Source organism: Sinocyclocheilus rhinocerous, unplaced genomic scaffold, assembly GCF_001515625.1.
Source record: "Sinocyclocheilus rhinocerous isolate Xijiao unplaced genomic scaffold, SAMN03320098_v1.1 scaffold2330, whole genome shotgun sequence".
Classification (NCBI taxonomy): domain Eukaryota; kingdom Metazoa; phylum Chordata; class Actinopteri; order Cypriniformes; family Cyprinidae; genus Sinocyclocheilus; species Sinocyclocheilus rhinocerous.
This window is the reverse complement of record NW_015630979.1, coordinates 443,806-455,873: the sequence shown is the minus strand read 5'-3', so window position 1 is coordinate 455,873 and position 12,068 is coordinate 443,806. Positions and strand designations below refer to the sequence as shown.

General features: G+C 36.8%; 1 protein-coding gene across 1 annotated transcript in view; it reads right to left on the bottom strand.

Moving 5' to 3' along the window:
- Nucleotides 1-2,842: 2,842 nt before the first annotated feature.
- The window catches only part of LOC107740823 (pappalysin-1-like), an 89,360-nt gene continuing 80,134 nt past the window's right edge, over nucleotides 2,843-12,068 (bottom strand). The window contains exons 23-24 of the mRNA XM_016553345.1: nucleotides 10,553-10,651; nucleotides 2,843-4,252 (exon numbers count right to left, since the gene is read on the bottom strand). Coding sequence (XP_016408831.1) covers nucleotides 4,148-4,252; nucleotides 10,553-10,651 — 204 coding nt within the window. The 3' untranslated portion in view covers nucleotides 2,843-4,147. The remainder of the gene's footprint in view (nucleotides 4,253-10,552; nucleotides 10,652-12,068) is intronic.

Here is a 12,068-nt window from a genome sequence, read left to right as displayed (position 1 = left end):
CAGCTGAGCCACCACAAGCAGTCTTTCAGTTTCTCTCACCTATTCTACTATTTACACAAAACCACACGAGCCTCAGGGCTCCAGACCGGTTCAATGTATCTACTCAGCAATTGGAAACGGAACCTTTCTGACCAATTTCCCCAGAATATACAAACATATGGAATCTAAAACACGGGTGGAAGTCAATACGGCAAAGGAACGCTTTGTACGATTTTCCAAAGGTGACATTTCTATAACATTTTCCTTGTGCATTAGAGACTTTTATTTATTACTCATACAAATTGAGTGGCTGGGAAAACAAGTCATTTCTTACGCCAGACCTTAGCTTTCTAACCGGAACAGAGGAACCGACAGAGAAATAAACAGTAAGGGGGAAAAAAGACTTTTGATCACACCAAGTAACACTGGAGACATATAAAAATAACTTAGATGAACTGTGTAAATATAAATAAAAAAGACAACATTCTTAATAAATAATTCTATTATTTACAACATTGTATATTGCTAAGAGATTTAAATTACTAAAATACTGAACAAGTAAGCAGCAAACATTACAGGCATGAGGTACAGCAAAAAAAAAGATCCTGTTAAGTTTACAGTAGACTGTTTCACCAAACTTCATTTGATTTGATCTTGTTTTTCATGGCTTCAGAAGAAAAAAAAGTAACATTGCGTTAGAATGCATTCAGCTTTTCTTAACATTTCCAGGAACAAAAAAGGACAGAAAAGGTTGATCACTGTTTGTGTACAACACCCCAGTTAAGAACTGTATGTACGGCAATGCTCAGTAAAGGTCCATTTTCAGTGATGTCTGAAACCGGTCGTGATACTGGTTCATAAGATTGCACATATATTGGTATTTGTTCTAGGCACTCTTTCCAAGTGATAATTGAATAAAAGCAGCAGTATTTTAGCATTTACTATGCAATAATAGCATACAGTTTAATACTAGGAACAAAGACGTCTATAGAGACTAAATATGACATGATCATTACATAGAAAGAAATGACAATAGAGCTGCTTGTGTACTTGAATAAATAAGTCTACTCTGTCATCTCACTGTTGCCATGTCTCTCGCAGGTCAGATTTTTTTCCTTTGGATATCCTTTGATGGTAGCTGTGTTTTTAACATCTGTATTTGTAATTGGACTACACACATCTCACCGTTTTAACCAAAGGTAGTGAAAAGAGAAGAAAACAACAACACACAGTATAAAGTACTATTAAATGATTTCATACACTAAACGACTATTTAATTTAACAATTATGATAACCTGTTTGACCATAGCAGCTTTTTTATGGTAAACTTTTTTTCTTTTCTTTCTTTTTTGTTTTTTTCTATTTCATCGACAAAACAACTGTACAAAGACAAGTGCAGCAACTGTGGTCAAAGATAAAAATATTGATTGACAGCGATAGAGTTGAACAAAACCACCAGATATAAATATACACACAAGGCTCTTCCTACCTTAAACTCTTCACTTCTGAAAAACGTTAGACATTAATGCCATAGAAATAACCTCTTATCATTGGCTGGGCTGACACAACCTGTTGGGATATGCTGGTTTGATAAGTAGCCTCACTTCTGCTATCACAACAGTTGTTGTTTTTTTTCTATGCTACATTGCTAATGTAATGAGAAAGAAGTAATTTATACGTATTTATAAGAGCTCAGGGAGATTGTGAGGGTGGCTGATAAATGCTTCTAAGTCATTTTGATGTTTCTATACTTTCTAAAAGTGGTTTGTAAACCAATGTGGAGATATTAAACGATAATGTGTTTAATGGGGTCGTACTGACTTCCATTAACTACCACACCAATCTCCAGTTTTACACTGGTGTACATATACTGTATATATAAATCTTAACAATGCCTGTTATTACACTTACTATAAAATAACACATTTGCTATTGTGTTGAACTTCAAGCCAGTTGTTACATATACTGCTGTTATGCGCTAATGTTATTGTTAGTTATTTTTCACAAAAAATAAAAAGGGGAGCACCGATGGCATATCTGCCAATGAGATATTTTTGTAACAAAATGTCAGATGAAATGGACTGCAATGGTGGACTGTAAGCCTGAAATGATTTCATCTATTTTATACATAGTTTAACCGCTCTTTTACAAATATAATGCTACATTAGACTGAGCTAGCACAAACACCTTGATGCTAAATGCTTATTATATTCACAATGAAGCCTAAATTACATTCTTTGTGTCAATACTTTACTCACTTTTCTTATAATTTGGCATTACTTTTGAATGAACACTTGGCTCCTAATAAAATGTTATTATCCTGATTGACAAAGGCCCTTTAGCTAGTCTTCATCAACAAGCAAATGCTGACTGACTGCCCATTTTATTTGAATTATTAATTATGTCTGGTATATGCTGTGTCAGTGTGTATATAATTGTATTTCTCTTTTAGTCAAGTGGCCATTGTGTCTCTAACAAGGCTGTCAATCTATTAAAATGATCAGTCTAATATGTTTCATAGTTATAATGCATAGCATTAATGCATTCAGTTCCAAAGAATATGTGTATTTGAGTTCGGCAATTTATGTGGATGATATGTCTATATAATGACACCAGACAGAGCTAAATTTATGCAACCGTGCTCTTAATTCATTTCAAAAAGAAATTCTATAGTCAATATTCATTATTAAACTGCACTAAACAGGACAGGAAACATGAATGGAATAGCACTTAATGGATTTGATCTTTCTTAAGAAAAAGATGAATTTCGGTTTGATGAATTAAATTTCACCAAGCATGCAAACAACTTTTGTTAAACATCCCATCAGGGACTGATTATAAATAAATTATCCATTCAACATCTTTCTTCGTTTACTGATAGAAACACGGCTGCATGATCCATTCCAATTAGCTCCTAATGTTCAGCTCAGATCAGTTGTTAGAAAATCACACAGAACAGAATGAAACCATTATGTCAATTATTGTGTGAACTTTGACAGCCCTAGGGAAGGGGAGGGGAACCTGTTAGTAAATCTACATGTATAAAGCTGTTTGCATATATATGAATATTTATATATTTCATGTAAAGCTGATATAACTGCATTTTGACCAGAGGTAAAATCTATGGCAGACTTGCATTAAACTACAAACTCTCCATAGACAGAATTGGCTGCATGGCCACAGCAGCAAAACTAGCAGCAACAGCTGTGCTAACACAACTTCTTTCACAAGCTCTCTCTCCCTCTCTCTGGATGTAACTCACTGGATCAACACCTCCTCTGATGATTTTTCGGCATCAGATTTGTGCATTTCTTGCTGATATACAGGATTTGGTGATTTAGGGCCACAGCAGCTGCACTCGTACATCTTCCTATGCATTGTGAAACGTTCCCATCATCCCTCGATGTTTCATACAGGCTCTGAGGTCGGCAGCCAGATATTTTTTTGTTCGTAGTGAGTAAGAGCAGCTCAAACATTCAGAGGAGTGCAAGCCATTCGTGTGACACAAATTTGGATTTGATATTAAGGTCCATTTCTAGGTATTTCCTCTTTGATAGTTGAATTGATAAATATAAAAACGCGGAGAACACTTGATATGCGAGGACACAGTGAATGGCTAAACTGTCATCGAGACAGTCTCGGAGGTCAGGCGTTAAGGGGAATCACGAAAACATCAGAGGTCCTCTCATTCATCGATTCGCTTTAGTTTGGAGCTCTTGATTTGACTCGATTGGAATCATCCCATTTTCTGACTACAGGCAAACATTAACAGCTGCATTTTTCCCTTTCCCCCCCTTCTTCCTCAGGCTTTACATAAAAACAACATTACCATGGTTGCGTTTTACAAATAATGATCAATGAAAGCAAACATAAAACAACAAAACTGTCAGCCCAGGCTTGTTTGAGCTTTAGTTTGATGACATCTATGGTTGCTATTGCCATAAGTCATTCATAAAACTTCCACTTCTTGTCCTTTGCGAAACCTGTTGTTGATGTGTTTGATTGGTTGTTTGTTTTTGAGTGTCATACCCTCTTAAGTTGTTGCTGTTTGATGAGGAAACGAGGGCATGTTGGAGTGCGGTGTGAGTGGAAAGGCCCTCTTATAAGCAGCATGTAGAGAAGAATGGTTTCCCAGCAGGCCCCCTGGGTGCCACAGGGGGTATCAAGCTCAGCCAATGGACCGGTGGCGGACTCCTTTGTTGTTCTCCTGGGCGTCAGGGTCCCGACACGCACAGTCTTCTCGAATGTCACATGACATAGGGAATGGAATCACCTGGCACAGACAAAATATCAAAGGGGGTTGAGTCCAAGAGCTTGAAGTGATGATCATATTCACCATAATATAGCAGTGTTACGACGGCAGAAAAGGTTTCAACGTGTTTTATTAATTGCATTTCAGAGATTCTGATCCAAGGGATAGTTCACCAAAAAATGAGCAATTTTCCATCATTTACTCAACCTCATGCTTGTATGACTTCTTCTGTGGAACATAAAAGACGACATACTGAAGAATGTTGGGGTCCAAACTACATTGGACACTGGGGAAAAACAAACAAACAAACAAACAAACACTGAAATTTTTTTAAAGACATCTTTTTTGTGTTCCACAAGTCAGATTAATTTTAAATGGTGAGGGTAAGTAAATGACAACAGAATTTCTATTTTTGTGTGAACTATTAAGTTATTAAGAAAGAGCAATTAAAAAAAAAAACAATCTCAGATCTTCTATTCTCTATTTGTCAGCAAATATTATATAAATTGCAAATTGTCAGTTGCTTTGGAAAAATGCATCTGCTAAACTGAAATATGTCTATAAATTCCACAAAGAAACAGCAAGCAATAATGAATTAAATACAATATTTTGAAGGAGAAAGACTGAAATAGTGTTTTCTTGAAAAACCTACTCCTGTCACGTTTTAAGCAGATGAAGATAAAGATGATAACAAAAAGTCAATTTTTTAAATTAAATTCCAACAACAAATATGATGTAGATAAGCCAAAGGCATGAGACAGAGCGCGATGCACAAACAATACCGGACAAATTAAAAGTGAACAAAGAGGAACTTAAATACACAGTGATAGAAAACTAAAGGGTGAACAGGTGTGCTGATTGATGAGTGTCCAAGGTAACTGATAGCTGGCGGGAAAACTAGAACAAAGGAGACAGGAAAGTGATGAGAAACAAACTAAAAGTCTATGGTAATGAAACTAAAAGAACATAACTGTTACAACACAAATCTTTTCTTTCTTTCTTTTTTAAATTTACAAGCTCAATTTCTTTTAATAGTGCAAATGAATAAATGTAAATGTCAGCAGTTCAAAGAATGAAAAAAAAGGGAAACAAACTATAACAAAAGTCCTTACACTTGACCTTGGTTGATACTGTGGTGAGATGTAATCTATCAAACATCAGTCAAAACTATTCTTACACTTCTGACAAATTAGATACTGAAAGCTGAATGCGTGTGTGGGTTTAATGAGGTCGCTGACCAAAGCACAGCATGCTCTCATTTTATAAATAACATTATTATCCTGTTATTTCGTTCGAACTGTTCTACCAATTGGGGAAAGGAGGATGCGGAACACTGGAGCTGGAACACAAACAAAAAAGTTTTTAATTCACTGTTTGTCATTGAAAACAACTGCATATATCCACAAGTACCCACAGAATGGAAAACATTTTTGAGAATGAGATCCACACCTGCACTTCTATTTTACATGAGCAACTAACAACGCAACATGCTCATCTCAGCTTGTTTTTACTTTTGATGTCAAACAGAAAGCGACATCTTTTCAGTCCCTGTGAAAATGGCTGCAATATAACAAAGAGTGAAAAATTTAAGGGGGTCTGAATACTTTCCGTACCCACTGTATGTGTGCACTGTCAGATCAGTGCAAGGCGCACTTGGATCCCTGTGAGTGCAGAGTGAAAAAAAGAGGGAACGCAAGAGCGTATATGTGTACAGAGGAACAAGGGATCTCTTGTGTTCGGAGCGTTGAGGGAAGGAATGCCCTCTCCTTGCCCTGTGAAATACACAGGCTTTTCCTTTTGGTGTCCCCATCCACTGTAGGGGATTTTCCCAACTGTAAATCTAGTCCATTCATAGTGCCCACAAACTCTGGCTGACAACATTCCCTCCATTGCCACACTCCTCATTACAACCGACCAACACTTCTCCAGTTGTTAAGTGTGCGTGTGTATCTGTGTCTTCAAAATGTTTTCATTGCCCTCAGCCATCCCTGAATTGTTTCCAGGGAAAACAAACAAAACACTGCAAAACAAAAATCTTTCGTGAAAAAATACTGTTCCTTTTTTCTTTAAGTTTCAACAACAACAGTACAGCTCAAAGACAAAAGTGAACATTTCATCAAAACTGAGTTGTAACTGAGTTTTCAAAAATGTTGATGCTAAGAACCTTATTGCTATTGTAGTGAACTAAAACTTAAACCATGAAAAGAAAGAAAGAAAGAATAATAATAAAATAAACATTAACTGAATTTAAATATAAAAAAAAAAAAACATTTACAAATCTTATTGCCAAAGCAACAATTCTCATTTTCATCAAGTTTAAATGAAATAAAACTGAAACAAAATTAATAAAAACTATACAAACTATACAGAAAATGATATGAAAATAAAAATATACAAATTAAAACTAATAAAAAACTATTATAGTTCATCAATGATAATAAAAACGCTGCAAAGAAAAAAGGAGCTCATTTAAAGGCATAATTATACGATGAGTGATGAATATTCAGCACAATATTACAGAGAAAACATGTTTTGTTTTGCAAAAACTTACATATTGTTATTGTACCAAAGCCAAAAGGAGTGATTAAAATAATAACATTCATTATTATTTTATGACATTTTAACTTAATTTTACTTTATATTTGTTTTACACTGTTTTCACATTATAGATTTTACACTATTTGTTACTTCTAAAATGGAAATATTAAGCTAGAATAATATTAAGTCCAACTATCTGTAGCAAACAGTGCAGGATGAGTTATCCACTCAAGGTATTAGAGTATGAATTTGTCCAGCTACCATTAATACGCTGTTTGCTTCCAAATAAACGACTTCTAAACTGATGTTAGGTGATGCCAATGCAAGCAAACTTACTTTTAATGTTCAGTTCATGCCCCTGTGACCATGACATCTGGATAGTATAAATATCAGCATTTCTCGAGAGTCAGACAAACTGTGACATAAGCTTGAAAGAAGTGAAGTTGAGAAGTCTGCAGGAAGCTTTTGACAGTAAGCTGAGCTGTCAGTGCTCTTTTCCTTCAGCAAACCTTGCAACCGCTGAATGTTCTCACAACATCTGACCTTTTCTGTGTTGATGTCATTGGGACAGTGGTAGAGGAACTGAGATTCCTCCAGTAGCCTCAGTATTAAATAAAAGAAGATTTGAACAATTGCCTACAACAATGTAATGAAGCTCATTCAAAAATAACTTGATATTGTTTGTTTTTGTCACGTAAAAAGAAGTTTAGTGGTTTTCGACTGGTTTTGCTTCAAAATTCAAATTTTACAAGGAACATCAAGTGCCAGCCCAACACAGTTTGAGACAGAAACAGAAAATGTCCTCTAAAATATACTCATATACAGCTGCACATTGTCTTTATACTGTAGTTTGACTGTTTGGTTTGTAAATGTCTCTTGAAATTTGACTATAGCCTATAATTCAATGCACAAACAAAGCATTTTTAGTGAGTTAATGTACTCTGCATTTGGGTTGGATGCACCAGTTGAGATCCTAAAACTGACCTACAACAATTTTCCCAAAATCACATTTCCATACGACTCCTCTGTGCTCTCTACACAATGTAAGGCAATGTAGTTTCATATATAGGGTGCAATTCCACGTTTCATAACCTAAGGATTTATATTGGGGCACATTTTAGATCTGCGTTCAACAGAAATCTGGAGGCCTTTGGTAGAAAATTGTTTAGCGGCACCACTAAACATCAACTGGAAGCAAATTTAGTTCTCCCGTCATTACCTCACCTCTAAAATGGAAGACCTCATCATTACAAGGCATGGATTCAAATTCTGGTCATCCTCAAGTCCAACAAACTAATAGGATGCTTTGTGTCAATGTTGCTTTTCTGTCTGCTCGTAGCACGTCAGAGGCCCCGGTTAGTTTTTCCTAATTGCTCTGTGGGGCTTGTGAGGGCAGTTATTCGCTATTGATGGTGCATTTGGGAGGAAGAGACCTTGGCTGACAAGTGCTCTGACAAATACAAGCAAAGTATACTGTGAGTTATTGGAACACTGGATTGAAGAACACGCAGTCCTTCCAAAGAAACAATGAAAACATCCCACCAAAGATCCCAAAGACCACTGAAAACGACACACAGATCCAGTGGAAGCCACCTAATTCTGTGTTTACTAAATCCAATACACCAACCAAATCAAATGGGGAAGGAATCGAAACATCGTTTCAGTGCTGTTTGTTATAACCTGATATGACCCTGACCTACAGTAAGTGTCCTCTATTAGGTCATTGAGGAAGATGATACCTTTGCGGCTCCCACACATAATAAAATCAAAATACAGGTATCTGCCAAAGAAGAAACAAGTCATAAGAATATGACAACTTTAGCACACAATAAACATGCCATAAACAAGCATATGTTTATTGGGAGGTTCAGATATTATCTCTAAAAATGCTACTGACAAGTCATACCTTGGCAATTATAACTGCCATTTTCGTTATAATTGATATAATCAATTATATCGTTATAATCCAGCCCCCGCCTCGGCCTCTACGGCTGGAGCCATAGTACCATTGAGTCCTCTACGTGTAAACGAGACCGGACAGTGAGGGTGTCTGAGGTGTGTGCTTTTATGCAGGCTGGTAATGAGGTGCTTGATTGGTGACAGGTGCAGGTGCTCAGAACTCAGGTGATGGTGGTTGCGGTGATTGGGAGGTGACCGAGTCTGGCCGATCCGTGACACCCTCATTGCCAAATTAAGAATATCAGTGCGAACTCTTATTAGTTTTTTCAAGGGAAACGTCAACATGTTTTCGTTTATGTAACGCTCAAGATCATTGTAGTGTGGATAGTAATTAGTTCACAGTGCCGTATTGAATGTATTGTAGAAATGTTAGGAACAGTTCTGTTTACTTAGAGTAATCACTTTCAAATGAGTCCTTTCTCTTTTCAGTTAACTGTGAGAAGTGTTTGCCTCAATTCTGATTTGAAATCGCTACAGTTGAAACTTTATTGCATAGTCTAATGGTTTCTTAAAAAAAGTCAGATAAAAATGCTTGCAATGTCACAAATCATTCCTGTACACATAAAAAATAATAATTGGTACCATTTCATTAGTACATTTTACTGAAAATCATGCTCTTCACAGAAATCTCTAAAAAGCTTGTCTGAGGTCGAGAACGCAGCCAAGAGAGGTGGAGCTCAGCACAGGGTCAACTGTGGACGCAATAGCCATTACATAATGAAAGCATTTACATGATTACTCCCTAGAACTCCTTAAAATGACATGACAAAGATGAAAATTAAGCATTTATTGGCTTTTCTAAATACAAAAATTACACTGGGCAGACGCACTTACCCTGTGGCGGAGCAATTTACTCAATTATTTGCTTTTGGCAGCAACCTTTCAGAATTCCTACAAGAATACTGTCAAATTTCTTTTGTTCTAAACTTACAAAGAAAGTCAAACTCCTTGTTTACAGCCACTTATTAGCACAATTCAGGCCTGACAATGAATCGGTCAGCAGCTCAGCTTCTGAGAGGAGGAGGATGTGCAGTTAGTTTTATTATTTGCTTGGGTAATCCTCTGGCGTGACAAAGCAAACGGCCCCCTGAGTTTATACGTTTCTATATGATTTACAGCCGTATTTAAATGTTAAGAGTCCAGCTCCAACTGCCATTTCTAGACCTTTCACAACAAGTTGTGTACTCTGCCGGGAAATGCGTCATCACACATGCCAACTTTTTTTGTTTTGGCACCACACGCGGGTAGAGCGATCCAGTGTGCTTCCAGAGTTCGCTGTTGCAACTTTGGAGAAGTTACTTCATTCTTTGTCTGTCAAAAGAGAAGTTCACTTTCTCTGGCAGCCAGGAAAACTTGCTCAAGGAAAAAGCAAGGGAGGATCAAGTGAGAGGATGACAAGTCCACTGGAAAAAGAACAGTACACAAGCGTGCAGAAAAAGCCTTTCTAGGGCTATTTACCACCCTCGGGATTAAACTCACGGATCTTTCTCTTTGTTGGAAAGTGAGGTGAACGTCCATATGGAAATGCTATATGCAACCGTTTGTTGCCATGGCTTTGGAAAAACACCCAAACATATATGTGCGTGCTTCATCTACAGTGTCTACAATGCATTGTGGGTAGGGTTCAGAGAGTTTCCCCCGCTTCTGTGGGTGTCCTTAAAAGTTTCCTCTCCAAGGAGATAATTATTACAATGTAAGACGTATTACCCTGTCTGAATCTGTAGTAACAATGCAGATTATACAGCATTTTACTCTGCTTATTTACCAGTTATTGAAGTGTAATCGACTAATTAAACATCTAAAGAATAAAAAAAAAAAACATACCTTTTTGGTTTTAACAGTAGAATGGCAGCAGTCTCCACCATCGTAGTTGCAGAACGCTCGGTTGTTGATGGCGTCGCAGTAATTATCACCCATGAACGGCTGGTGAAAAACAGATAAAACGGCTCTGTAATATGAAATTACTGAATATATAAACACACAAACAACATCAGCAATATAACGCTATAGAAATGAACTCTTCTTGTGGTTCTTCTTGCGGTTCATTGTCAAATAATAATGAGTTCCCCCATAAACTCCATCAATACATTCATGTAAAACCAGAAAGCAAGAAATAAAGAGACAGCCACTCATACTTGCATGCATCCACAACTGTGTAAAAATAGACACACAGACTTGAGTCTGTTGCAATTATGTTGCCCTGGAAAAATTGAGTTAGTATTCCCGGGCTTGTGGATGGTGGAGGCCGCTTTTAATGGGGAAACCAAATCCCTATTAAACTTATATGTGTCTCCCTTGGGAGTTACTACACATTTCCATCTTGACAGGCACAAAAGGTTGCCCAACACACCTGTGACCTTTTCCAGTTTGAAATCATCTCTCTGGCCCAACCCAAAAGCTTTCAGAGGGCTGCTAATTACCACCCAATGAAACTGGGTCAGGATGAGCTGGGTTCAAAAGTCTGCAGCTCTGGCCCGAATAAAAAATGGACTGGTCATCTTTCTGCCACAGCAAGACTTGTTATAAATGAGAGAGAGGTGCAGATTAATCGCACTTTCAGAACAGCAGCGCAGAAGAGTCACATGTGCTTTGAAGAAATGATGTTTCTTCAAAGAGCAATATACAGTACATGTCAAAATGTCAGTTCAGTCTTTGCAGTGGCAAATGATTTTTCAACAGCTCTTTCTGCAAGAAGACACAGTAGCTGTTTTTTTTATTCTCACTCGGTGATTTGAGGAAGATGGGAACATGATACCCTCTAAATGAGGTTTCCAGGTTCGTCTATAACGCAAAAAGAAAACAAACCGCCCTTATAAACAAAGGTGGTAACAAATCCCACTTGTCTGCTGTTGTTGGCCCTGTTAAACCTGACTCAGATTAGGCTAGACTGGCCCGAAGAGCAAAGGAGAGGAAGACACTAAGCACAGCATGTTTATTTATGTATTAGACTTCAAAGAGTGTGAGAAGATGGCAGAAACAACTGTTCAAGGTCAGGCTACAGAGAACAGACCTCCATGACTGCATAGAGCTTAAAGCTATGGCTGGGAGATTACCTTGAAACAACTATCAGCGGAATAATGTTGTTATCATGCAGACTTACAGTGGGAGTTCAGATATGGTGAACAGAAAATTAACTGAATCATTTCAAATGATTTAAAACAAAAAATAAATCAAATGAAGTTAAGTAATAGATGAATATGAATGAAATAATAAAAATGAATAAAATAAATGATTTTCAAAACATAAATAGCAGAAAAATAAATGAATAAAAATTACTGTAATAAAAATAAATTAAAAAAAATTATTTAAAGTAAATGAACAATAAAATGTAATTATATAA